The sequence below is a fragment of the Penicillium chrysogenum genome (genome assembly GCF_028827035.1).
Source record: "Penicillium chrysogenum strain IBT 35668 chromosome Unknown utg000002l_segment0_segment0, whole genome shotgun sequence".
NCBI lineage: Eukaryota > Fungi > Ascomycota > Eurotiomycetes > Eurotiales > Aspergillaceae > Penicillium > Penicillium chrysogenum.
In genome coordinates this window covers 6,513,105-6,538,387 of record NW_026622750.1, presented here as the reverse complement: position 1 = coordinate 6,538,387, position 25,283 = coordinate 6,513,105, and the positions used below count along the sequence as shown (strand labels likewise).

The window sequence follows — 25,283 nt, the reverse complement described above, 5'->3', positions numbered from 1 at the left end:
GTAACAAGAACCTATTTAGGTATGTCGAATTGCCCCGTTGCTGGAAGCGCGCCAGGACATCCCACAATGTGGCATTTTTGCTGAGTGAATGTGTCCACATCAACAATCCATATCCCTTGTATCCCCATGGCCTTCTGAACATGGTCTAACGTACCTTGATCTATGCTTTGAGCATTTAAGACACAGAGCAAGATGGGCTCAATGACCAGCCACCGTGCAGATGGATTTGAGGTCACTAAGTCACTATAATTATATTCACCTCTAGGGACCCTCCTGTGCATGCACACGCTAACCAGGTGCCCCAGACTATCAGCCATGTGGGAATCCTGAGAATTATACCACTAATCTCTGACATTGGTCTTACCAGCAGACGCACATATCACTCCAATACACAGGAGACATGCCCTGCAGAGGATTTGTTTGAGCGGGAGAGAGAGACCATCGTCCTAGCCATATCCATAATTCCACATGCCTCCGCGAATATCATGGGACGAGCGTCCACTCGTGCGGTGCTGGGCAGTCGGGCTCGTATTTGAAGTTCAAGTTGCTCATCGCAGGGCTTTGGGATAGGCCTATCAGCGGTCGCTTTATTCTCGTTAGCTTTGAGATTCGAACGACAGTTGAAGGTGATTGGAAACGGAACATCAATGGCATTGGGTTGATATGGATAGGTATTTCTAGTATTGAGATTGTGGAAGTGACGTTCAGCCCACAAAATGAAAAACCTCGATTCGGTTATCATCGAGTGGGTGAGCCTATTCATCTGTCTCTGCATTAGTCGACTATCATGGCGGTCTGGGGATAGGCGAGGTGATCATGAGGTAGCTGTAAGTCCTAAGAACAACTCGTTTCGTTAACTCCTTGAGCGCGTAAACATTTTTGCTAATATGAGCAGGAACCGTACCTTGGGGGGTTGAGTAGCAGGCGAGGTGATGGTGAATGCCAAAGGAATAAGAATAGAAAATTCCTGAAGTGAATACGAAATGGCACTTATTCGGCAGAACTGCCGCGTTGAAAAGGTAAGACCAAGGTTCCCAACCAATAATCATATGGTAGCCATGGCCATAATCCAACATTCGCAACGCATTCATGCCTGGCACACTAGGGACACGAGTTGGATGGAGACGTATACGCCGCCATAATTGAAGCTAAGGGGATATTCGTTATAAACTTGATAGAAAATATCATTCAAATGGGGATCCTTGCTCCGCCTGATGATATATCACTTAAATCTGACAATAATGTTTAACCTGATGAATACCTGCAGGTTTGTCCTTCGTGCAGATGTGAAATCCTGTTCTGCAGGTCACCTAATAGTACATGTACAGAGAACGAGTGATAACAATAGCTTCTTATGATTCAGAATGCTAACCGCTACCTCTAGGAGTTACTAGAAGTTACTAATATAGTCAAGCCCTATAGTATGGATAGTAAAGTTGGTAAAGATAGTACGGATAGTACGGATAGTACGGACTATATAATAGTACTAGTAGTAGGATCGTATCTGATAATTGATGGTATTTGTATTGACTTGGAAACTAGGAAAAGCCTAGTACGGAACCTAGTAACTACTAGAAACAGTGATCTGACTAGTTGCTGACAGTTGCTTCCGGGCCGAAAGAATAGATCCTCTCACATTGAACATTCAATGGCTGTACATTCGTGAGCTTCGAAGTGGCAGTCATGTACGCGTTGAGGGTGACAGAGTCAATAAACCACCGAGTACTAGCTTCGGTGGGTCGCGAGTGACCAAATGCCTGTTCAATAAGAGCTAATGTGGTGAAGAGGTGGTGCGGTAGGGCCAGCGGCTGAACATTCCTCATCTCCAGGTCATCGGTTAGAAATATCCAGAAACTATCACTTCAGCTCAGGTTCTTCCTCCTCAACCATTATGTCCTTTGTTCTAGTTGATCGGCACGCCGTATTTCTGGAAGTACGACCGTGGCACGATGTAGACTTTGTGATTGACTTTGTTGGTTTTATCTGCACATTCCACGTGGTAAGTGCCCAAGTCGCTAGCTGGGTGAGATGGCCAGCTGTACCCCGATCGGCGTCACCAAGTAGAATTGTCATGTGACGGTGGTCTGAACCACGCGGTCCCGATTGGATTCTGTGTTTCGCAGTCGTAGATAAAATCTGGCACCAGTACTAGCGGACCACGCGTCTAGGCATATCGACGGATGACTTGCGGGTGAAGATCGCACCCAATGTGAGGCTGGTTGCTTCCGGCTGTAAGTCGGATGCGGCTAGCGGGTCGGGGTATCTTTATCAGATTCGTGGGAGGATGTAGAAGGTTCCCGGGTTACCGCGAAGCCCAATCAAGTGCCATGTCGTATTCCTCACACTTTTCCTTAAACTAAGGGGGGGCGGAGTTTATCTCACTTCGTCGTCCTGTAAGTCGGATCTACCTAGACTCTATTAGTATTTATTTTATGATAGAGCTTGCGGATCGTTGAGAGAGTGAGTAAGAGAAGAAAAAGAAGAGAGAAACCTTATGGGTTATTTAGGATCGGTAGGCCAAGGTCTATCCTCACCTAAGAGTAGGAATAACGTATATAAGAAGGCAAAACAGAGGATACGATCAAAGAAAGGTGAACATCGATGCAGGTGCTAAGTGTCATGATGTCGTCGTCGTTGGCGAAAGTGAGAGTGACGGCCTTACTGTAAGGCTCCTCCTTTATTTGGTTCTATTGGTCTGACGGAATAAGGTCGGGTCGCTTGGCGAACTTCGAGCGTGCTAAACCCAGCGCGCCAATCAACGAGCCCGCGCCCAAATAGAACGCTCAAGTTCCATATCGAAGTCCTCGAGCCTTTCCAATTCCAGGACCTCCCCGCACAAGATCAGGAGGCGTTGCTATAGCGCGAAAAGCATATAATGCGCCTGGACGTTTTGGGGGTGGGCGGCGACCATAATGTGCTGAGCCACGTTGGTAATCTCATTGAGCTCTATTAAGATCTCTGCTCGATCGTGGTCATGTCGGCCCCTCCGTATTCTGAGGCGAGCCAGGAAGTCAATCTCCCAACCGCCAATGCTAGATCGTGTTGTCCGTCGTGATACAGTCTAATCCATTCTATGCGCAAGATTCCCATACGGTGATATAGTGTCCACAGCATACCTTGAGCGGTGACGTGCTATAGTTGAGCCGTGACTATAATTTGTGTCGTTGATTAGAGTCTACCTAGCATCACTAGGAGAGTTCACGGTTCCCCGGGTCGGCGCCCTGGGCAAGACGCAAGGAAACGTAGTCACCTTGGAAAAGGAGATTGGTTTATAGCGCCAGTCGTACTGCTGCTTCATGATTGTATCAACGAGCCCGCGCAAAGATAGAGCGCTCAAGTTCCATATCATATTCCACCCAGTCTAGTTCAAGGAATCCCGGCGCAAGCTCAGTAGGCGCTGTTGTAGCGCAAATAGCATATTCTGCGCCTGGACGTTTTGGGGGTGGGCGGTGGCCATAATCCCCTGGACCATGTTGATAATTTCATTGGCCTCGGCAAAAATGTCTGCTCGATCGTGATCCCGTTAGTCTCTCCGGATTCGCAGACGAGTCAAGAAGTCCATCTCCCACTCGCTAATGGTGGGAATACGTTAGTTACATGCCACTTCCACTTTGTTAGCTTTATATTCAAGCATAGGGAAGAATGTATATTGATAAAATAGGGTTATCTCACTTCTAAATGATTTGTGGGTTGGATCTACTTGTCTCTGTCAGCTTTGTTTCATGGTAGAGCTCGCTAATCATTGCATGGGTCATACCTTAGAAGTGAAATTGGTAGAAAAGATTAAAATAAGAGAGCGAGAAGGAAAAGGAGAAGAAGAACGAACCCCTAGAGATTATTTGGATCGGTAGGCCAAAGCCTATCGTCACCTAAGACCAGGAATAACGTATGAGAGAAGGCGAAACAGAGGGTACGATCAAAGAAATGTGAACTGGGAGGATTCCGTATCCCAAATTGTTGCTTCATTTATACGAAGGTAAGGGAGACAATTAACGACAGCGTGCCCAGATACCCCGCTCCAGTAACAGGTCGTTTTCCTCATCTTGTTCGAGGCCAATCTAACAGGATTTGTTCTCGGGCGTGTTCCCGTTGCTCCCTCTGGACTCGGAGACGAGTGAGGAGGTCTAGCTCCCACTCGCCGATAGTGGAGATGTTGCGGTTACTCGCCACTTCCCTTTTGTTAGCTTGGTTTTAAAGCGTAGGTAAGAGAGAACGGAGTGTATCTCACTTTGGTTTAGCGTGTCTAGTTAGTCTCTATTAGCTTTTGCTTTATGGTAGATCTTGCTAATCGTTGGATGGATCATACTTTAAGGGAGTGAAATAGGGAGTAAAACAGGTTGTGGGAGAAGGAGGAGAAACAGAAGAGAGATCCCTAGAGACCATTTTATATCGGTAGGCCAAGGCATATTATGAGCAGCAACGTCCTGTAGGTGAGCCGTGGCTATGCTATAGGATACGATCAAAGCAATGTGAACTCGGAGGATTTCGTATCCAAATTGTTATTTCATTGGGAAAGTAGACAATTAGCGACAGAAAGTAGATGATTAGCGACAGCGCGCCCAGATTCCTTGCTCCAGTAACCGCTCATTTTTTTTCATCATGATCGAGTCCAATCCACTCCATTCGCAAGATTTCCGCTCGGCCATGTAGCTCCCAGAGCATATTCTGAGCAACCACATCCTGTGGGTGGGCTGTGGCTATAATTGCCTGGGTCATGCCGATTAGGAGGCCGAATTCTGACAGTATTTGTCCTCGGCCCTATTCCCGTTCCTCCCGCTGGACTCAGAGACGAGTGAGGAGGTCTAACTCCCACTCGCCGACAGTGGGGATATTGCGGTTGTTCGCCACTTCTCTTTTGTTAGCTTGGTTTTTAGAGAACGTAGTGTGTCTCACTTTGATATGGCGTGTCTAACTAGTCTCTGTTAGCTTTTGCTTTATGGTAGATCTCGCTAATCGTTGGATGAATCATACTTTGAAGAAGTGAGATAGGTTATGAGATGGGTTGTAAGATTGGAAATGAGAGAAGGAGAAAGAGAAGGGACATCCCTAGAGATCATTTTATATCGGTAGGCTATATTATAAGCGGCAACGTGCTATAGGTGAGCCGTGGCTATGGTATAGGATATGATAATAGAGATATCAACTCCGAGTATTTTATATCCCAAATAATTCGTGTCATTTATGGAATTCGACCTAGCATCGCTAGAGACTTAAAGGTTCCCATAGGGACCAATTAACGAGCCCGCGCGAAGATAGATCGCTCAAGTTCCATATCATATTCCTCGAGCCAGTCCAATTCTAGGAATTCCGCGCGTAAGGTCACAAGGCGTTGCTGTAGGGCAAATAACGTATGGTGGGCCTGGAGGTTTTGTGGGTGGGCGGTGGCCATGGTATGCTGGGCCATGTTCGTAATATCTCTAACTTCAATGAAAATTTGAGCTCGATCGTGCTCACGGTGGTCCCTCCGTATTCGGAGGCGAGTCAGGAAGTCCATTTCCCAGTCGCCAATGGTGGGAATGCGGTTGTTAGTCACTTCCACTTTGTTAGCTTCATGTTTAAGCACGGGTAATGATGCACGTTAATAAAACAGGGGTTATCTCACTTTTGGACGTTTTCTGAGTTAGATCTACTAGTCTCTGTCAGCTTTTGTTTCATGGTAGAGCTCGCTAATCATTGCATGGGTCATACCTTGGAAGTGAAAATTTGGAAGAAAATTTTAAAATGAGAGAGTGAGAAGGAGAAGGAAGAGAAGAGAGGGTTCTCAGAGGTCACTTTAAATAGTAATTGCTACGAGTGAAAGCGCGATTTCCGCGAGCCAGGCGCGGCCGCCACGCTGAGGAAAGAGCAATGGAAAGGCTATCTCAACAAAAAGTGAGAATGAATTATTCCAGGGGAGATTCAACATCACTAAATATATAGGCCACTGACAAATCTAGAAGGAACATTCCGACATAGAATAGAAGTATTGCTTGCACCTGCACGGAACCCAAAGGAGCCACACGATAGTGGTACTTATAGAATGTTTTGAACCCGTGCCTTTTGGTGACGATCTGGTCTGGCTGAGTTTCCCATCGTGTATAAGAAATCCTCATGTAGATTTGTGAGCGGCGCCCGTGGTAGGAAAGGTTTTCTCAGGGATATACCGACCAGTGCATGATCATGAGAAGGGACACACTACCTAGGTAGGTACAATGAGTGCAAGCATTGTCAGTTGGTCGTCGCTACTCGTCAGCTGGCTTCAAAGGTTTGTGACCATATTGATACGTGGTGGACAAGAGTTAGAGCCACATCTGGTTGAACTTTCACATCGGTCTTACTTTTAGCTGAGATTATCCTTCCCTGTCTGTCTATTCAACATAAAGGACAGATTACTGTACGGAATGTCTTTATACATATTATACTAGTGCGCCCAGGTGCCTATATAGTGAAACCTACACTCCCGTCGTTGCCAAATGTATGAACAAGATTGTCTTTACGTTGGCCGCAACATGATGGAGCCAGGTTCATTTGACTTCTTTCTATCTCAATGCTTCTCGCGGAGATGCAGACAACATATATGAGCCTACTAGCTGCGAGTACGCAGACGTGGAAGGAGACGAATGCCGGTGGGTATGCATACTGAATCAAGCCCTATTTGGACTACGAGGTTATGTCTATCTATGGAAGGAAGAAATGAACTGTGAGCTTTGTCAGATCGGATTCCATCCTCTTGAGGACGACCTATGCGCGTTTACCCCATAAGCTTTGCATACGTCAAGGTGCCGGAACGACCCGTGGATACGGGTACTCCTACTACCCGAGTGTGTGGGTGAGGCTCATTCACCCTTAGCTCCCCCTTCTTGAGCTTACAGTGCCCCTTCCTTATGGGAACGTGAAAATGCGCTTTCCCTTGTAGCACTTACTATTTTAAACGATAACTGGAGATTGTCTCTTCTTTTTCTTCTTTCTTTTCCAACTCTTTCCTTTGCAATTCCTCTACTAAAGCCTTTTAAGGTACTCGTACTCAACGATGAGCGAGATCCATAATACAGTGGAAGCTAACGAAGACTAATTATCCTCCCAAGTCATACCAAAGTCCAATCAACCATCGACGGACATTCGAAGACCAGTAAGCTTCACCCCTTCCCCTTGGTGCTTTATTTAAATGTGCTTTGACTATGAGGCTAACGAAAGGAAGCAGCTAATCGGACATGTCAACTCTACGGAATGAGCAAGTGTAGCTGCTCTCGCACCTCCGTGATAGAACATGAAGATATGTGTGTCTATGAGAAATTGTAAGGTATGAAAGTAAAGCCGAACCTGAATTGTCGTGTCATTATCGCTACCTAGATATGTACCTAATATGCACATTTAGGCAATTCCCAGTTGGTTTACCGACTAGGTTGATAAGGAAGGTATCATAATAGTCACATCTGATCAATTTCAGTTCACTCTTACTCCTGGTTAAGATTATCCTTCACTAGAGCTCTATCAAATATAAAGTGCGGATTAGTCTATACATGGCGCACTACTACATCTATATAGCTTTGAATTCCTCAATATGCTGGCAACGATATTGGATTTTCGCTACGCAAGTATGGGTTAGGTTCACCACCTTTAGCACCTCCTTCTTGAGCTGACAGTGGCTCACTCTTTGTGAAAAGTGAAAACGGTCCTTCCCTCGTAGCAATTACTATTCAAACTTATCTCTCTTACATCCCTGCTCTTTTTCTTCCGTCTCTTCCCACTCTCTCATTTGCAACCCATTCAGCATACCCAGCAAGGTCCGATCCATTTCACGAAGGCTAGACCACAAAGAAAGCAAAAGCTAATAAAGATTCGTTATACAGATAGCGTTGCATTCAATTACGAACCCTTCTATCGAAACCTCCAACAACAGAAGTGAGTCGACCACCTGCCTTCAATGCTGCATTTGCAACTATTTTCGACTGTAAGACTAATAAGAATGAAGTGGCGGAACACGCTATCCCGACCTTACGCGAGGACCAGTTGGAGCTGCTCTCGCAGCACCGAGGGCTTAGAGAGGCACGAGCCCGCGTTCGCGCGAAGCTACTGAGAGAAGCCAACTACATTATGGACATTGTCCTAATGATAATCGAAAACTCGTACTACGACAACTTCCCCCTTACAACTTGCTATGGGTCTTGGAGACACGGATGCAAGTGCTGATCGAGCAAGTGATGGCCTTACAGTCCGACGACGAGGAAGAGAGCAGGATTGCCTGTGATATTTGGGACGCTTGTTAGAGATTCATTCACTTCTAGCATCCTTGTGTCGTCATCGAGACCATCACTATAAGTTTGAAACTGATTGCCGAATTCATTGATTCTTCAAGCAGTAGAGAAGCTAGATGGGAATCTATCCCAGTAATGTCGAGAGCTCGACTGGTATAACATGAACATGCGGATACCCAATGAACAGACTGATACTATCCAAATGCAAGGAGAAGATAATATTGTATATTTATGACGCATGTCCACCGGCTAACTACATTGGGGGAGGGGGGTTAGTTGTGTGATCTGTGACATCTGTCAATACCATGCCCGTCGTTCACTCTCCGTCGAAGTATCCAGATATATGAAAAAGAAAGGAAGCAAAGAACACCGGCATGAAGGGATAAGTCACGCACGTCCGCATCGAGTTGGGACGACACAATGAGCGGGGTACAGGTTGTGATATGTGTGCTGATAGTTCGACGCACGTGGTCTTGGTAATATAATAACCAATAAAAGAGCCAAAACATTGTGGTGGTGTAGACAGGCGAAACGCACCATATCATAGCATGCTAGGGCACGGCAGTGAGGACCCGGGCGGGACTAGCAACAACTTTGTAAAACATCGAAGCGGCGGGAAAGACTTCAGGGTAGAGATGGTTTTGTTGTGAGCTGCCATGCTTGCGAATTGGCCCTACATATAATACATTAGCTGGGGTGACGGCTCGGTGGACTTGTGCTGGATGTCACCCGTGTCCGTATCGCATGGGTTGAAGTTGTTGCGGCAGGGTATGCAGCCGGTGGGTCTTTTGGCTGGCTCCACGGGGCATGTGTTAGTGGTGTTGCGTGTATCACATTACAGTCAAGCCTCTTGAAGTGGGGAAGAAGCAGTGTGATGGATGGTATTGATGGTATTCGTGGGACACGGTTGTGTTTTGTATGCCTCAGTTCATCCCTCGTTTCGTTGTGTCTTAAGCCAATACTTGGAATCGATTGCAATGCTTCGGACCGGGGTGACGTCCCTCCAAGTTGTGTTAAGCACTGCCATGCACTTCTCAGACTATCTTCGTTTAATTCGTTTCTTTCGCTCATGTACCATGGGATCATCATCCATCTGTCCGCTGGGTCGTCAACGAATTATGAATTTGAGCAGACAATGTATTGGACTTGGTCGCCGTAGATAGTCGGGGCGCTGTCCAGTGTGCTCTCGGAATGGGAGTTTGGACGCAAGGTGGATGCCAAAGCTGGGTAGCTGCAATTATGGCTGTCTCTGGGAATTTATCTGGGTCCTATAGACTCTCCCGTCAGAACGATTCTTGTTAGAATTGTGCTTGGTTGTGACTAACCAGTCTGGGGACCGATTCGGTCTAACATCGGATGGCAATACTTTTGCAATGTGGCCCTGGGTTCCATATGATGCCATGTGCCATTAGCAGATATTTGCGCCATGTGCTTCCACCACTTGTCCGCATTATTGGGGGCGACCTTTTCAGTTGACAGAGGATTCAAAACTGGTGTTCTGGCATTCCATCGCCGATAGGCCCATCACGACCCTCACCAACCCACAGACCGACCCTCTCGTGAGGTGAGATTTTGCGGCCCTCTATCCCTTGCTGGTGGATGCTGTTGTAATTCCACGAGATCGAATTCTTGCGAGAATGCTAAGATGTTTACCAGTAATCCATGGGAGTTCGTTAGGCTCGAGACCTGTATAGCGTCAGCTTTTAGTCTGTCACGTCTATAGGAACGGAATTCCAAGACGGAATGGGCTCACCTCACTGTTGTTGTCTCGTTAAAAATGTTATAGAGGCAGAAATGTTTTGCCTGCAAGTCTAACAGCCTTTGTTAGCTGCTCTTTTGTCATTTATGCTCGGAGAGATTCCTATCTTAGGGATCTAGGTGAGGAAGGCCAAAGTGTCAACAAGGACGACAGAAGGGGACAGATCAACGTCCATTGCCGAGGAAGCCAAGGAGAATTGCTTGCGCGAAATACGCCCCCTCAGGGAAAGGGGCCTACCACGTAGCATTGTTAGGATCCCGATATTTCCAAACCCGAGGAAGGACCCATATATCGTAGCATGAAGATACATAGTAAGCTGACATTGGTGAGAAAGTGATATCAGGTAGACGCCTTGGCAAGGATAATCTGAAAGGGAAGTAAGAGCATTGAAGCTCAACAGTATCTATATGAGGCTGTGGACCCTACAGGAAAATGCAATCGTATACTGGAAACATCTTTTATTTCACTTAGAACTTCTTCAAACTAATTTTTTCCTTCAATTCGTGGAGAAACTGGTCGATGAGTGGAAAGCCTGGCTAAGCAGGGATAATATCTTAGGCTGCACGTATCACGCTTGCTGCAAATTGGGAGACACAAAATCGAGTTCGATTTCGGAGTCCGGTGCCCAGGTGAGTAGCTCAACCTAGCCATCAGTGGTAGTCGACATCAGTGTGATGCCCGCCACTTCTCACTCGTCAGTTGGGCGTCCAAGAAGGGGAAATGGAGTATGGGAGGTGAATCTCACTCCCATTGTTGCTTTCGGTAGTGTCATAATGTTAGGAGATCGAGATTTGGGAATTGAATTGACGTCGTGATCTAAGCAGACTATGTTAGCTTATACCTTGTCGTAGACCGAGCTTATATATGAGTGGACCACCAGGGCATACATTAGATAACTTGGTATGATGATCGGAAATGAGCAAGGTGGGAAGGAACACAGTCTAAATAGTAATTGCTACGAGAGAAAGCACGTCTTCGCGAGGAAGACGCGACTATCATCCCGTAACTATAACTACAATGTTAGCCTCTCGATACTGTCAAGACCATAGAGACATACCAGGACTTCGATTTGTTCCTCCCATTCTTATAGGCCATTCTTATAGGCGTACCGTGAGTGGATGCGCGAGAATTGTGACCTGTGCAGAGCACGCTATGCCTGCCGTCTCATGAAGAACGGGGCGGTCAGTCCTGTCTAGTGAATCTGCTGATTCACAACCGTGAGTACCTACCTGGGTAGCTCTAGCTGCTCATTATCTGGGGCTGCAATGAGCCTATTGTCCCCCACTTTTCGGCTATGACATTTGTATCTCACTGCTATTCCGAGGTAGAGGTTGATAAATTCTGTGTTCAAGTCCACCTGGAAAGTAACCAGCGTTTGTTAGCTTCCGTTTTATCTAGCTTTAGGTCATCGTTGAATGGATCATGCCTTGAATGCTTTGAAGAAGTTGAAAATGCAATAGGTGGGGAGAAAAAGAAGGAAGATGCGAGAAAGGATCAATCAACAGAGAGGTTAAATAGTACTTTCTACAAGAGAAAGCACATTTTCACGAGGAAGGCGCGATCCTCGTGTAGTACCAACAATAAGGACATTCGATACTGTCAACCACTTGTATATAGTAGGGGACATACATATATGAACTTGTAAGTGATATATAGAAGAGACATCAGATGGAGACCTGGTGAAGGATAATCTCCATGAGCGAGAGGCAGACAACGTTTATATATGGCACAAGTTAACTACCTGCTAACAAAGATTCAAACATGCAATGAAAGCATTCATTAAGTGTCGTCACAAAGAAACTAGTCTCGTCTCACAGGAAACGTAAGGAACACTAATTCTCCTGGATTCTACCAATACAACAAATTTTAATGGTTACTGTACTCTCGCTCCGGCATTTCTCGCCAGAAAACAACACCATAGTTACCTAAACCATCCACCCGCTGACCCTGAGTGAAACTTCGGGGAACGTGATGTAAGCCTTCTTGGGCTCTAAGGAAACCGAATGTCTTTCAACGACTCCTAGGATTGTGGACGGATGTTCGACATGGAATTCGAAGCTGTCGGATGTGGCGACGTGGTCATCAAGTTATGCACAAAAGTGGGCAAATTTAGCAGCAAATCCATCTGTCGTTGCACGTATGGGACGCTATTACAAAAGCCCATAATTGTGACATGAAACATTTCTTGCCTTCGGTGAAAAACTACGCGTATGCGGCCACGATGGTCGCGTGCTATTGGTAAAAGAATTTTCCTGCGTCCAACACAGAGATATACGGCTTGCCCTGAGTCAGGAGTATGATATCATCCATTGTTTACTGTCCAGTTATGGAACGGGGATAGGCCTGGTTTTAGGTTGCTTTCCGCATAATTTCATTCAAGCAGCCAGTCAAGTGCATGGTTGACAAGGGCCTCGCTGGTCACTTGTTGGTCATATAACAAATGGGATAAATCATCGATGCTAGAGCCAGTCTTGGCATTATTGTCATGATCAGACGCATGAAGTTCTGCACATATACTGCGCGCGGTGGTACTCTCCAGACCCGGATCAATGGTATTTGCCGCGGAATCCTGGCGCTCGGAGGGGTAGGAAGTGTGCTCGGTCACAAAGCGGGCCATCCAATTGTCCAGCACGAACGGGTCTGAGACAGAATCCTGACAGCAATTCTGGAATTTCCGCAGACGTGCCACCTACCAACGCGGTCAGGCGTGTTTGTATGGAAAGTTTCGAGATAGAGGACTTACAGAGTGCTCAACCACGGGCCAGTATGATTTGATGCCCATCAAGTATTTGAAGTTTAAGAGTAGCCATTGTCGTGCCATGGAAAGTGCTCCAGTGTTACCACTGAAGAGCAGAGTATGAAGATGAACACATGAGCTAATCACAGCGATATGCCCGTAGATGAAACAGTTCAAATCACAATTTTCGGTGTCTGTGCTATGCCGTAAGATGTCGGATATTATATCTGCACTTCGTTTGCACTGCCAGGCGTTTTTTGTATGCTTCATATTGTCATGATTCCTGCGCGCATCGAGGAAGGGGAAGAAGAGAATTTGGCGAAAATGGTGGTAACCAATGTGCATTGCCAGGAAAGTCCGACCAAGCCGTTGGGTCACAGAGGACGTGATGTTCTCTGAGGTGTACCTTAGATTCGGGGGCAGGCTTTTTTCCCATTCATCAAGACGGCCTTCCAGTACCACTGCCTCCTGGCAATAATCATGGAAAGAAATCAAACCTTGGCTCATCCGTCGCAGGAGGACGCTAGTCTTGTTAAAAATGCCAAGTGTCCTTGCCATATAAGCCCACATGTTGTACGGAGATTGAGGTGAACTATATGTTCCTTGGACCAGGTATGGATCGAGACTCTGGAAAGCAATATCATCGAACTTGAGAAGATCGACATCCAGACCATGATTCAATGATATTGGTTCGACTGATATATCTATTGCCGACCAGTCACTGGCAATGTTCACAGAGAGCCATGTGCGACGATGTTCCTCTTGGGAGAGGAGGCTCCCATCCTTGGGTATCTCCCAGAGAGACAAGGTTTCTGCGTGTAACCTAGCCAGGCCAGTGTAGATGTGCTTTGCTTTCCCATCACCTTCCCCGCCATAGTAGTAGCCAATCAGGATAAGGCCCTGCATTGACTCCAGACTTGGAGTAATAATAGACTGTTGGAAGAGACGCACAGCTTCGGATATGTAAATGCTTCCCCGCGACCCACGGGCGATACCATGGAAAACAGGGTCGTCCGAAAACCGAGCAGCGAGTGCACACATGGCATAAACATGAATCATGGATGCTGTGCCCTCTTTGAATTGGTGCATGAAGCTTGCTTCGTGAATCATGGTATGAATGACATTGTGGATGAAGCGAAAGTATAGTAGAACCAAATCATGGAAGACCTCCCGACTCGTTTGCATTGTCGTCCCGGGGAGACCGGTCGATGGGCTGGAGACAGAGTAAGGATCATCAAGTCCACATTGAATGGAGAGAGACCGGCATAGTTCGCAACCATGCCCATCACCTACTGGACTGCACCGTTTTTTGCGCATGCTGAAACTTTATATTTAACATCACGTCAATCATAAATAAGCCAGAACCTACCGGCAGTTGACACAAGCTCCAGCTCTTGCCCTCTTTGGGTGGCCTCGAACCATGATGTCAGATACAAAAGAGAGTCAACGTATACATCAGCGACGAACTCAGCTCTCACGGGGTGTCATGCTGCGAAAGGTGGAAGCTAGGCGGTCAGGACCAACAAAGGGGCAGTTTCAAATGCCGCACCTGAGCACGATTCTGCTGACTAAGGTCCTGATCCACCTTTAGGGCTGATCCATGGATGGACCATCTAGGAACCCAAAGAAACCGACCAACGACACAAACAGCCAATATCTATAAATACAATGATGGACTACACTGAACAACTACACATTACAAATTAAGGAAAATCTATATTGTTGAAAGACAGCATTATTACTAGCACGTAGTTATGAAAGTGGACCAACAAGTTGTGGATATATATCTTGAGTTAGGGATGCGTTGTTCAAGAATCATCCATGGGTCTAAGTTCTCACCCAGAAGATATGCTAAGGCATTACGCCATATAATAAACAATTCTGTACATCACTTGCTCGTATCCTCCACCATAACCACATCACTTGTCTTTTTCTCATCCTCAACAGCTAGGGGAGCCTCATCACCAAACAAGGAATCCATTTGCTCCAGTGTCTTGCCTTGTGTCTCGGGGAAGAAGAAAATGTATGACAACATAGCAATCAGGTTGAAGACAAAGAAGACATAGAAGTAACGGAAGCCAATTCCGGACAAGGCACTCGGCGAGATCTGGGCGAGGACAAGGTTGATAGTCCAGTTAGTGAAGGTGGTGATCGAATTACCCTGGTTGCGGATATCGACAGGGAAGATCTCGGCAGGATAGACCCAAGAAATGATGCCAACGAAGGTGTAGAAGAACGAGAATACAAAGTTCATAGCCACCATAGCCCGGAGTTGGTTCTGATTTCCCTCATCCCAGTGCTGGGACATGGCAGCATTGCAGACTAGTGCACCAGCCATCCCCACAGCAGAGAAGATGAGAGGCTTGATACGTCCTACGCGATCCAATGCCCATAGGCCTCCAGTGCAGTAGACAATGGAAAGGGCACCAGAGATTCCGATGATCATCAGAGACATTTGTGTGTCAAATCCTAGCGTTGCGTATATACGAGTGCCGTAGTAGTTGATGACGTTGATTCCGGACAAAACACCGAAGGCCTGCACGCCACAGCCGAGGATGAGTCGGCGCCGCCAAGAGGGCTTGCGTAGGATTGTGGTCAAGGAGGCCTTCGTCTGCATACGCTCAGCCTGAATGGTGTCGCGGATTTCTTGGAACTCTAGCTCGATGTACTGCGCTGTCTCCGGTGTACCGTCACCATGTAGGTTTTGCAGTGAAGCAAGGGCTTCCTCGTGGCGATCTTTTTCCATCAACCAACGCGGAGACTCGTTCAAGAACAAAATTCCGCTGACTAGGGCCAAGCCGGGAACGCACTGGAAAGCAAGAGGAAAGCGCCCTAGGAAAAAGAAAATCAGTATCAAGCCAACCAAAGATGTCACTTAAAACCGAGTAACACTCGATCCCAAGGGTAGAATAATCCACTCACACTGGAAGGAAGTCGCATTGAAAGAACATCCGTACCCCAGCCACTGGGCGACAAGATAACCCCAACTTAACATCCACTGCAGAAGACCGGACATCATACCACGCGAGGAAGCCTCGGCAATCTCACCGGCATACATAGGGATAACAGAAGTAAGCATGCCGACCGCAACACCGGCAATAAAGCGGCCAACGATGAGCATCACCAGATTGATCGCACCAGCCTGCAACGCACACCCAAAGCACGATACAGCGGCGCCAGTAAATACAGACCACTTTCTGCCCAGACGGTCACCGGTGAAGATATTGATGATTGCGCCTAGGATACCACCGCCTTGGAATGCAGAGACAATACCACCGGTTACGGTGTCGTTGGGATCAGAGAAGTATTTAATGAATTCGGTTTGGCCAATAGTAGATGTGATAATACCGCTGTCATAACCGAAAAGGAAACCTGTTAGAGTGTGTTAGTATGTGGCACCTGTCTGTGGAACCATGCTGATGTGGAATGCTTACCTCCAGTGGCCAGGAACACAGCCGTCAACAACGTCTTGAATTTAGCCATGTTGTCTGTGGTGATGAGCAATCTGACTTTGAAATGTTCAGGGAAGTATGGCACACTTCAGACAGAACATGGGGATATACCCCGTGGGGATACCCGGGGAATATTATATAGACATCAAAGATGATCGGGTTGGCGAAACAATAACGGAGCTAGTCTACAAAAGAACTAGTTATCGTTCCTTGGCGTCCTTTAGTGTCAAGGAGCCAGGAGTCGGGGTAGGGCATGCGTGGCGAGTACGGGTTTTCCGGTTTCGCCATACGGCAAAGGTAAAATTAAGCAGAAAAGCACGGACCTTCGGTCTGATCTTGCCCGAGGAATCGCATCACGCTAACTGAATTAGGTCATGACCAATGGCCTTTGGTGGGGAAGAACCTTGGAAGTATAGAGGTATGGTTGGTCAGCACCTGGGCAAGATTGTAAAATTAGATAAAAACTTTGATAGACTGCCTTCGTTCCTTATCCCGTAACCCTCCAACGATGGCAGGATTTACAAGCAAACATTTAGCTTCCACAGCTGGGCGTAGGACTTCCTTAGCAAACTCCCAAGCTGTAAACAGCAAATTTTTCAGGCCCCCTCCAGCAGCGACAGTGCCCTCATAAGCCTCCTGGAGCCTGTTGAACAGCATCAACTCAGTTCCTGAACCCTCATGTATATGGCCGAATACATGTAGCCTCGGCCGAATCCTCCATAAGGACTGAAGCAAATAAGGACAGCCATACTTTAGTAAGTCAAGATGAGCAAGTGGTGGACCATGAGTAATTAGCACATCAATTCCATCTGGTATTGAGCCAGCCCATACATCTTGATTTCGGGGATATTGAAAGGCCCAGTTGCCATGGCGGCAAGAGTAGGGACTTCCGTAGACCCTCAGTTGACGACCATTTGGGCAATAAATTGTTACTTCCTCGTTTTCGAGGTAGATTATATCCCCCAGTCGATTTGAGTTCGCTCGGAGGCTGTTTGATGGGACACATCATCCCGCGCTGAATCAAGTAGTAGGTCATGATTGCCAGCAATCACAATTTTGGTGGGATGAGGTAGGCTACATAACCAGGTGATCGAATCTTGAAGTTCCTGGAAAGATCCAGATTGGGTGAGATCACCAGCATGGATGAGGATGTCTCCATCATGGACGTCGGGTTGGGTGTTGTGGGTATCAGAGATACAGACAACCGCGATAGGTTTTGTCAGTGGCGTAGCTGGAATAGGCTCGTACAAACCATAAAGCATTTTTGCGAGGAAGACACAAGGCCGGGCGCGGAATTCTTGCCATCGTCCTGGTCGCTGTCGGTGAAGGAGCTCGTGAAGAGTGGACATGATTGGGGGGTCCAGACCCAGGGCCCAGGGATTTATCGGTAGTAACGAGGGAGCACCTGAAATACTGGCCCGTCGAAATTAATCATGTCAAGATCTTGCCTCAATCGTGCCAGAGTTGATGCCGGCCTTACTGTTACGCTGAGAGCTTAGGGAAGGTAATATGACGTTATAGGTGAGCGCTGGCTTAAGGGGCAGCAGCACGTGCTTGCTGACTAACTACGTTAGGGTCCCGAGGTCCACGGGTACCTACCCTACCCGCCGCCGAAAGGCACGGCCGCCCCGGCGCAGCGGGTTAGGAGCAATTGGCAACGCATAAGAAAATGGTAAAGAAAAGAACATTCAGTAACGAATATAGCTCCATTTATCTCTAAAAGTAAAATATTATAATTCTATGACCTATAGCTGAACGAATACAGTGTACAACCCATGGCTAAGCTCCAATTCTCTCCCGTGAACAGACTTGATTGCTTCCTTTGCAGAGCCAATTTCAGCCTGCCTCATATCGGCCGGAAGTTTGACGATAGCAGTAGTCCCGAACGGCACTTGAAGGTCCAGTTTCACCGAAGTCTTGTCGGTACGCATGAACTCGATCAAAATCAACCCATAGGGGGAATCGACAGATCCCTTAACATGGTCGAACTCGGACTCGTAAGGAGGATTAATCTCAAAGGTCCGGTACGCCTCCGAAACAGGCTTCAGCCCAAGGACAGCAGCATAGAACCACTCATAGATTGTGCCCAGCATGTCATGACACTTGCTACGGCATTCATCCTGCCAGAACTCCAGAAGCGTAGTCTCTCCACGGCGCAGAAAACGCATGTATGATGGATGCTCCTCTTGCCTCACCATCTGCAAAACAAGGTCCGGCCGCTTCGCATCAGCGAGCGTGTTGAAGAGGAAGCGTAGTCCGATTTCACCAGCGCGGATCTTGCCATCGGCTACGTCGTCCAGGAAAGCTGCCATGACGTCGCTGTCGAACTTGGCGGGTACGAGACCAAATTGCAAAGCCATCGCTTGCGCGATTGCGTCGCAGTCCCTTTCTGGGTAGTTATCGAGAGATGTATAGTATGCATAGGGGCGCGACTGGTCATCAGTCACCAAGAGGTGGTGATTGTAGACGTCGTAGATCCGAGCAGACCACTGTTTGAATTTCTCCGCTTCTTGGAACTTGCCCAGCTCGCGCGCCATCATCTCAACGCATTGCAGGCAGCGGTAATACACCGCTGTCTCGATGTTTGCTTGGTTGTTGCCGAAGGCGATACCTCGCCCCCAGTCGCCGAGACCGTGCTCGATCAATCCACCCTTGCGCTCTTTGGTCTTCATGTATTCCATATATCGAACCGCAGCGGGGTACACCTTGGGGATGGCGTGTGTGGAACCATAGTATTGCCGCAGGATATCCGGAAGCAGACACAGTGCGCAGCCCCAGGTGATGGTGTCATGGAGAGGACCACACATATAGCGTATTTCCGGTGCCATTGTTGGCACAAGACCACTGGGCTCCTGGCTGTCCAGAATGTCATCGAGAATCTTGGTGTACAAGCTCTCCATGTCGCGAATGTATTGTGTAGCTGGAGCCAGTAGATGGGTGACTTCGAGCCAACCAAACTTCTCGATCTGTGGGCAATCCGTGTGGTAGCTGAAGAGGTTGCTGCTAAACGACCAATACAGGGCACTCAGCAAGGAGTTGACATCGGCTTTGTCGGTTGTCATATGTCCAAGCTTCCTAGCCGCGGATGAAATATGGCGACCAACAGCAGAATGTATGACAGGCAATCCGCTACCTGCATCCAAAGATACACCCTCGACTTGAATGTATCTGGCACTTGTGAAGCTAAAGTCTGGTTCCCATATCTCCGGCTGACCCGTACCGGACAGGATGATTCTCGAAAAGACACCCGTCTCGAACTCCTTGAACAAGGGATCAGGCATCAAAACAGTGCCATCTTCTCTGACTGTCTCAGAGTATCGAACAATAATCTCCGAGCCCGCCGCGCCTTCGACGGCGATTTTCACCATGGTCGATGCATTCTGCCCCAAGTCATAACAGACAACACCCTTCCTGGGACTGTGGACTTTCCTTGGCTGGAAGGTTTCATGCAATACAACCGGTGGCTGGGTCTGGTAATAAATATGGCCTCTAGGGCCAGTGAGAGGCTTCGCTGGCGCCCATTCGGTATCGTCAAAACTAGCAGAGTCCCAGCCTGAAGGATAACGACGTCGATCATGGTTCTCGGAGGCATAGATGTTTGCCAGTGTGGTAGCGCTCTTGCTCACTTTCCAGGAGCCATCAGAAATGAGAACAGTGTGCTCGCCATTCCCATAAAAAAGATGCAGTTCACCAAAGAAGCAAAGCTCATTCCCGTACCGGACGTATGTATTATCTTCGTACATGGGCCAGAAGAAGCGATCATCGCCACCTTTGTCTCCAGCGTAGAAGCCATTCCCCAAATGAACACCCAGGGCGTTGTGTCCACAATCAAGATGGCCCGTCACATCGTACGAGGTAAACTGGACGCGGCGGTGGTAATTGGTCCAGCCCGGATCAAGCCGATGGTCAGAAGCCGGCTGGCCATTGACCGACATATTGAAGTGACCGAGTCCCGACGCGAACAAGATAGCCCGAACAGGCTTTTGGGCCAGCTCAAAGGCCTTCCTGAGGTAAATGGGCTTGTCCCCTCCATCGCCGATCCAAACCGCTTTCCAGCGATTTGCCTCGTCCTCGAACCAAGACTTGAAAATCAGACTGGTGTGAGGCATGTATGTCTGGTTCATACTGTATGGTGGTAGAAGATGGGACCGCGGATACGCCGTGAAGAAGTGGTTCGCCGCGGTATGGTGCGCATTGTTGGTTTGGTCCCACACTGAGATTCTCCAGAAATGGCTGGTAGTAGACTGGAAGCCAGTAGAAGGCTTGCAGAGGATGTTTCTTTGTTCATTGCTCTCAACGCGTCCGGAATCCCAGACCAGTTTGGAAATATCCGGTCTGGCTGATTCGAGTTCTGCGGCATCGGTTGTCACTACAATGCGATAGAAAACTTGAGTCGCATTATTGTCTTCGCTCTCAATTGCCCAGTAGAAGCGGATCTCATCAGTGTCGATTCCGAGCACTTCATGGAAACCATGAATGCCACAGCGAGAAATTTGCATGGCGGTTTTTGGCTTCGGGGTGTGGAGGCCAGTGAACACGATTTCGAAGTCAATATGAAAATCTCAAAACCATCAGGCGCCTACATGTCTCAAGATGCGACGACTGGCCGAAGCCATCGGATATCCCGTTAGCAAGAATGATGCAATACTCGGTGTGGTTTATACCGAGAAACCCCGCAAATAATTCCCACACATAGTTCTCAACGGTCTCATGGGGGCTGGAGGGCGATGAGAAATGGTCCGAGCCAAGTGGAGTCAGGTTGGCGGCGATGTACCAATCAGGACCTGGAAACACCGCCGGTGTGGGGTAACCTTATAGCTAAATTAGGTCCAGACGCTAGTGCGCGCTAGGGAAGTATCGGCGTTCGGTGTGTTCTCGGGACGCAAACTCGGCAGTCACATGCTCTTGGGGAGGGTATCGGAGCACGTTAAAGACTAACTAGGCAATTTCACCCCTTGTCACCCTCCTACCCGAAAGTGAATGATATATGACGGCACTGTGGTTTTAGAAATAACATGAGGCTAGTATGTACGGAGAGTTGGTAACTTAACTATTGTTCCCGTCCAATCACAATTAAGCTTCAAGAAAGTTGTCGTATTCAAACAATCCAAATAGACCACAAACTCAGTTTTCCAGCCCCAGCAAGTGTATTCTGCCATTCACGCGCTGAATTCAGGGTACAGCCTCTCGGCGCGATTCAATCTGCGGACATTGACCGAGTTACCAAATCCACGTTTGTGGGGTTTGTGGACCTACTGACTCACATACGGAGTATGGAATAGCCGGTTTCCGGTTATGGATGGGTAACCGGGGAACCAAGCCACGATAGTACATTGTGTAAACTAATCCTTAATATTGCTGTCGTTTTTATCTAGGTTGAAGCCTTGAAATCGGAAGTGACCCCCCATACGACGTATATATTTACTCAAGCAATGCTCTCAGGCTCAGGACTCCGCATAATGGGAATGATCGGGTTTGGAGGCCACCCATAGCGATAGCTACTTGCGTCCCATTGACATGAGAAGTGATGACGCCCGGATCCAATCCATGTCCCGTCCCGACTTATATCAAGTTCACGGCGTGTCTGCCTGTGCTGTTCACTTGGTAATATAACCAATGCAGAGGAGTTCGGAGGCACCAAGAGTTCCAACCTGAATTGATTATCCTCGGGGTAAATCCTCCATCGGCATTCCAATCGTCCATAAGGTGTTTCATAGGCAACTTCAGCAGAGTCAATTGTACCACCCGGTATTGGCTCAACTCGGATTTCCTTCCACCCTGGTGAAATTGGTGTTACCCCTCCAACACTAGAGTGTAGCCAGTTGATGATCGAGCCAAGCGCGTAGTGATTGAAGCTAGTCATCTCCCCTGGATTGATGGACCCATCCGGAAGCATGCTATCCCATCGTTCCCACATGGTGGTTGCTCCCATGGTGATAGGATACATCCATGACGGGCAGCCCTTTTCTAGCAACATGCGGTAGGCAACTTGGTGATGACCAGATTTTGTAAGCGCGTGGGTGATAAGCGGAGTGCCGGCGAAACCAGTGGCGACTCGGAATTTGGCTAATCTGACCAAATGAACCAAGCGGGCAGCAGCGGTCGCAGCTTCTGTCGAGGTGGAATGCAGATCGAACATAATAGCAAGACTGAGAGCCGTCTGGGTATCTCCTACTACCAAGCCTGACTGCGCAATATACTTGCCTTGGAATGTAGACTTGAGTTGGCAGGCGTCTGATTGGAACCGAGCGGCATCTGCTGTCTCCCCAAGAGCGCTGCTGATTTGGGCCATTGTACTAGTCACATGTACAAGATAGGCATCTGCGACCAGCGTTCCGTTAGTGCGAGCATCACCTGGCTCAATTGGGGGAGCGGTGGGATCCAGCCAATCCCCCAACTGCCAAAGCTCAGGATCCCACAGACCATCCGGGCCCCTTCGAATGCCACGATCGATCCATGCCAGCATACTCTGATATTGTCGACGAAGGATACCAATGTCCCCATAGGAACGGTAAAGGTCCCAGGGCGTCAAGACGACCACGTCATCCCAAATGGCTTGTGGAAGGTGAGGCCACAACTTCTCACTAATGACATTCGGGACAACAAATGGAGGGACGCAGCCGTCACCATTTTGGAGCTGCTCTGCCGCCACATCTTTGAGCCAATCTCCTAACATCCCAGCAGTGTCGTAAAGGAAGTTGGCCGACTGACAGAAGATCTGAATATCACCTGTCCATCCAAGGCGCTCGTCCCGCTGGGGACAATCAGTCGGGATAGAGAGAAAATTGCCACGCATACTCCACCAGGCGTTCTCATGGAGCTGATTTACCATGGGATGGGAACATGTGAACCAACCAGTGCGAGCCATATCCGTGTGCAATACAAGCGCGGTCATGTTGGTCACCAATGGGGGATCTTGATCGGTCCAGCCATCGACCTGAACATATCGAAAACCATGAAAGGTATATTGCGGTGACCAGTCGTTCAGCTCAATCCCGGCAGAGATAATTTTATCTGTACATTTTGCACGTCGCAAAGGCCGAGTTCCAATTTCTCCATGTTCCAGGACCTCTGCGTGGGTCAACGTAACCTCGCTACCTAACGGTTTGTTCATGGAGCTGATGCGCACTCGGCCGACCAGATTTTGACCGAAATCAATTACCGTCTTTCCCGATGGTGTTTTCAGTATCTTTATTGGCTTTCGTTCTTCGGTAACGCGAACTGGTGGCGCATCTGGAGCAACCAGGGTGGCAGTCGTGAAGGGAAACTCCTGAGCCGGAATCCAGGAGGCCGCCTTATTCGTGTCTGCAGTGGGGGAGTTCCAACTGAGGTCTTCCTCGCGCGCATCATAAACTTCGCCGTCGTAGATTTCACTCTTTATGACAGCACTTGGGCAACAGGCCCATGTCGAGTCGGTTATCACAGATATATCGGGGACATTATTCTGCGGTCGTACCTCCAGCTGGGCAAGCACGGCAAGACGATCTCCATAAAGCTGTCTACGCCCTCCAAGAAATCCAAGGCGCGTTGCATACCATCCTTCACCGACCTCTACTGCAATGACATTGGGGCCATCCAAGTTCAGGAGCGGCGCAACATCATACACTTGGTAATTTAAGCGATGCTGGTAACTGGTCCAACCGGGAGCCATGCATTGATCTCCGACTTTCTGGCCATTGATGAAGGCTCGATATACGCCTAGGCTGGTGATGTATAGGCGCGCTCGGTCGATTGCCCCATTGCCAAGGCGAAATGATTTTCGAAATCTCAATGGGCGTAGGGGGCTGTCTTGTGGTTGACGTATCGGGCTGGCGATGGGAACGGCAATCCAATCATCGCGGGCGAGCAAACCGCACTCAACAGTAGTCCACGGTGACCAGCTTGTCGGCCCACTCTGGGCCTGTCCGTCGGATGTCCCGTATGATCGAACCCGTACCCGGGCACTCTCGCGTGATTTCAGCGGTTCGCTTGGCCACGGGACGAGAACGGAGGCATTTCCTATCACTTGGTGGGTCTCGATCGATCTTGAGGGTCGAGATGTCTGGATTTCGTATGCAGTTTGGTTCCATCCTTTCACGTTATCGTCGGACGTGGTCGAAAATCGCCAGGATAACCGTGGGGAGGGGACTCCAATGCCGAAGCCAGATGAATGTTGCTCGACAGACGGAGGTGTGATTGTTGGGTGGGTCATTGTGGTATAAGACACAACCAATACTCCTTGGCGGTAGGTAGGGTCCCCATTCCGAATTTTATAATCCTCCTCAACCTATGGTGGAATTCGCCGTCAGTTAGGCCGGAACATGATGGAACGAGGACCCGAAAGGTGCTGTATCCGATTCGACTTGATGATATTGATTTGTTCGGTTGTGAGCCCCACCTGCGGCGTTCTCAGAACCTTATTGGTGGGTTGCCGTCATCCACCCGCGTCTGCAGATCCCAGGCCTCACCTGGGCAGAGTCTCCGAGTTATCTGATTGGAACCTTGCAGTTAATGGAACATGATGACAGCAATGGAAAATTCAAAGGGAAATTTATTCAGCGTTAGTTCAGGGCAGACAAGTATCTACGTTTAAATTTGTATTAATAGAAGATGAAAATGGACAGTTCCTTAATTTTATAAAATTTTATAACCAGAGTCATCGCTTTCCCACCTTGTAGGTAGGCTCAGCGTTAATAGTTAGAGAGCCCAGTATAAATCAGGGGACTCGTTAGAACATGGCCGAGGTGGCTTTGTCCGGATTTTTGCTTCATCTTGCTCAGATCTCCCATCATTTGTACGTTTCTGGAATTTGATCTTGGAACCTGACCAAGTCTTGGTGTACCTGCCTGTGGTACTCGTAAAGCATTCGACGCTGCATCCTGGCGATCCCAATCCAGCTCCCCACCTCCAGTCAGGACCATATAGAAACATACATAATGATATGTATATTATAACAAAGAATAAAAGTCACAAGAAGATCTCCAGGTGGCAGATCTGACACTAGCTTGACGAATTGCCCTTGATCCAACCTCATACAACTCAGCATCAAACTCAGGCTGCGTCTTTCAAACTTCCACATTGAGTATTGAAAGGTTGCTGACTGTGTGGTTTGTTCTCAGGGC

At 48.1% G+C, this 25,283-nt stretch overlaps 10 protein-coding genes across 10 annotated transcripts; all 10 read right to left on the bottom strand.

The window, feature by feature from the left end:
• Window positions 1-2,755: 2,755 nt before the first annotated feature.
• Window positions 2,756-3,298, bottom strand: N7489_005706 (uncharacterized protein; the record flags this gene model as incomplete). The annotated part of the gene is made up of 4 exons (XM_056711458.1): window positions 2,756-2,854; window positions 2,888-3,061; window positions 3,117-3,149; window positions 3,251-3,298. The coding sequence occupies 4 exons, from the start codon at window positions 3,296-3,298 to the stop codon at window positions 2,756-2,758; spliced, it is 354 nt and encodes a 117-aa protein (XP_056569879.1).
• A 63-nt stretch (window positions 3,299-3,361) lies between these two features.
• Window positions 3,362-4,383, bottom strand: N7489_005705 (uncharacterized protein; the record flags this gene model as incomplete). Its single annotated transcript, XM_056711457.1, has 4 exons — window positions 3,362-3,504; window positions 3,547-3,572; window positions 4,064-4,174; window positions 4,307-4,383. 4 exons carry the CDS (start codon window positions 4,381-4,383, stop codon window positions 3,362-3,364), a joined length of 357 nt encoding a protein of 118 aa, XP_056569878.1.
• Window positions 4,384-4,597: 214 nt separating this feature from the next.
• On the bottom strand, window positions 4,598-4,969 carry N7489_005704 (uncharacterized protein; the record flags this gene model as incomplete). Its single annotated transcript, XM_056711456.1, has 2 exons — window positions 4,598-4,847; window positions 4,914-4,969. 2 exons carry the CDS (start codon window positions 4,967-4,969, stop codon window positions 4,598-4,600), a joined length of 306 nt encoding a protein of 101 aa, XP_056569877.1.
• Window positions 4,970-5,233: 264 nt separating this feature from the next.
• On the bottom strand, window positions 5,234-5,494 carry N7489_005703 (uncharacterized protein; the record flags this gene model as incomplete). Its single annotated transcript, XM_056711455.1, has 1 exon — window positions 5,234-5,494. One exon carries the CDS (start codon window positions 5,492-5,494, stop codon window positions 5,234-5,236), a length of 261 nt encoding a protein of 86 aa, XP_056569876.1.
• A 6,424-nt stretch (window positions 5,495-11,918) lies between these two features.
• N7489_005702 (uncharacterized protein) lies at window positions 11,919-12,157 on the bottom strand (the record flags this gene model as incomplete). Its single annotated transcript, XM_056711454.1, is given in 2 exon segments — window positions 11,919-12,013; window positions 12,028-12,157. 2 exon segments carry the CDS (start codon window positions 12,155-12,157, stop codon window positions 11,919-11,921), a joined length of 225 nt encoding a protein of 74 aa, XP_056569875.1.
• A 207-nt stretch (window positions 12,158-12,364) lies between these two features.
• Window positions 12,365-13,840, bottom strand: N7489_005701 (putative C6 transcription factor; the record flags this gene model as incomplete). Its single annotated transcript, XM_056711453.1, has 2 exons — window positions 12,365-12,682; window positions 12,737-13,840. 2 exons carry the CDS (start codon window positions 13,838-13,840, stop codon window positions 12,365-12,367), a joined length of 1,422 nt encoding a protein of 473 aa, XP_056569874.1.
• Window positions 13,841-14,618: 778 nt separating this feature from the next.
• N7489_005700 (sugar porter family MFS transporter) lies at window positions 14,619-16,213 on the bottom strand (the record flags this gene model as incomplete). Its single annotated transcript, XM_056711452.1, has 3 exons — window positions 14,619-15,562; window positions 15,653-16,102; window positions 16,165-16,213. The coding sequence occupies 3 exons, from the start codon at window positions 16,211-16,213 to the stop codon at window positions 14,619-14,621; spliced, it is 1,443 nt and encodes a 480-aa protein (XP_056569873.1).
• Window positions 16,214-16,635: 422 nt separating this feature from the next.
• N7489_005699 (metallophosphatase domain-containing protein) lies at window positions 16,636-17,531 on the bottom strand (the record flags this gene model as incomplete). The annotated part of the gene is given in 2 exon segments (XM_056711451.1): window positions 16,636-17,170; window positions 17,185-17,531. The coding sequence occupies 2 exon segments, from the start codon at window positions 17,529-17,531 to the stop codon at window positions 16,636-16,638; spliced, it is 882 nt and encodes a 293-aa protein (XP_056569872.1).
• A 396-nt stretch (window positions 17,532-17,927) lies between these two features.
• N7489_005698 (uncharacterized protein) lies at window positions 17,928-20,681 on the bottom strand (the record flags this gene model as incomplete). The annotated part of the gene is made up of 1 exon (XM_056711450.1): window positions 17,928-20,681. The coding sequence occupies one exon, from the start codon at window positions 20,679-20,681 to the stop codon at window positions 17,928-17,930; it is 2,754 nt and encodes a 917-aa protein (XP_056569871.1).
• A 926-nt stretch (window positions 20,682-21,607) lies between these two features.
• N7489_005697 (glycoside hydrolase family 78 protein) lies at window positions 21,608-24,373 on the bottom strand (the record flags this gene model as incomplete). Its single annotated transcript, XM_056711449.1, has 1 exon — window positions 21,608-24,373. One exon carries the CDS (start codon window positions 24,371-24,373, stop codon window positions 21,608-21,610), a length of 2,766 nt encoding a protein of 921 aa, XP_056569870.1.
• Window positions 24,374-25,283: the final 910 nt, after the last annotated feature.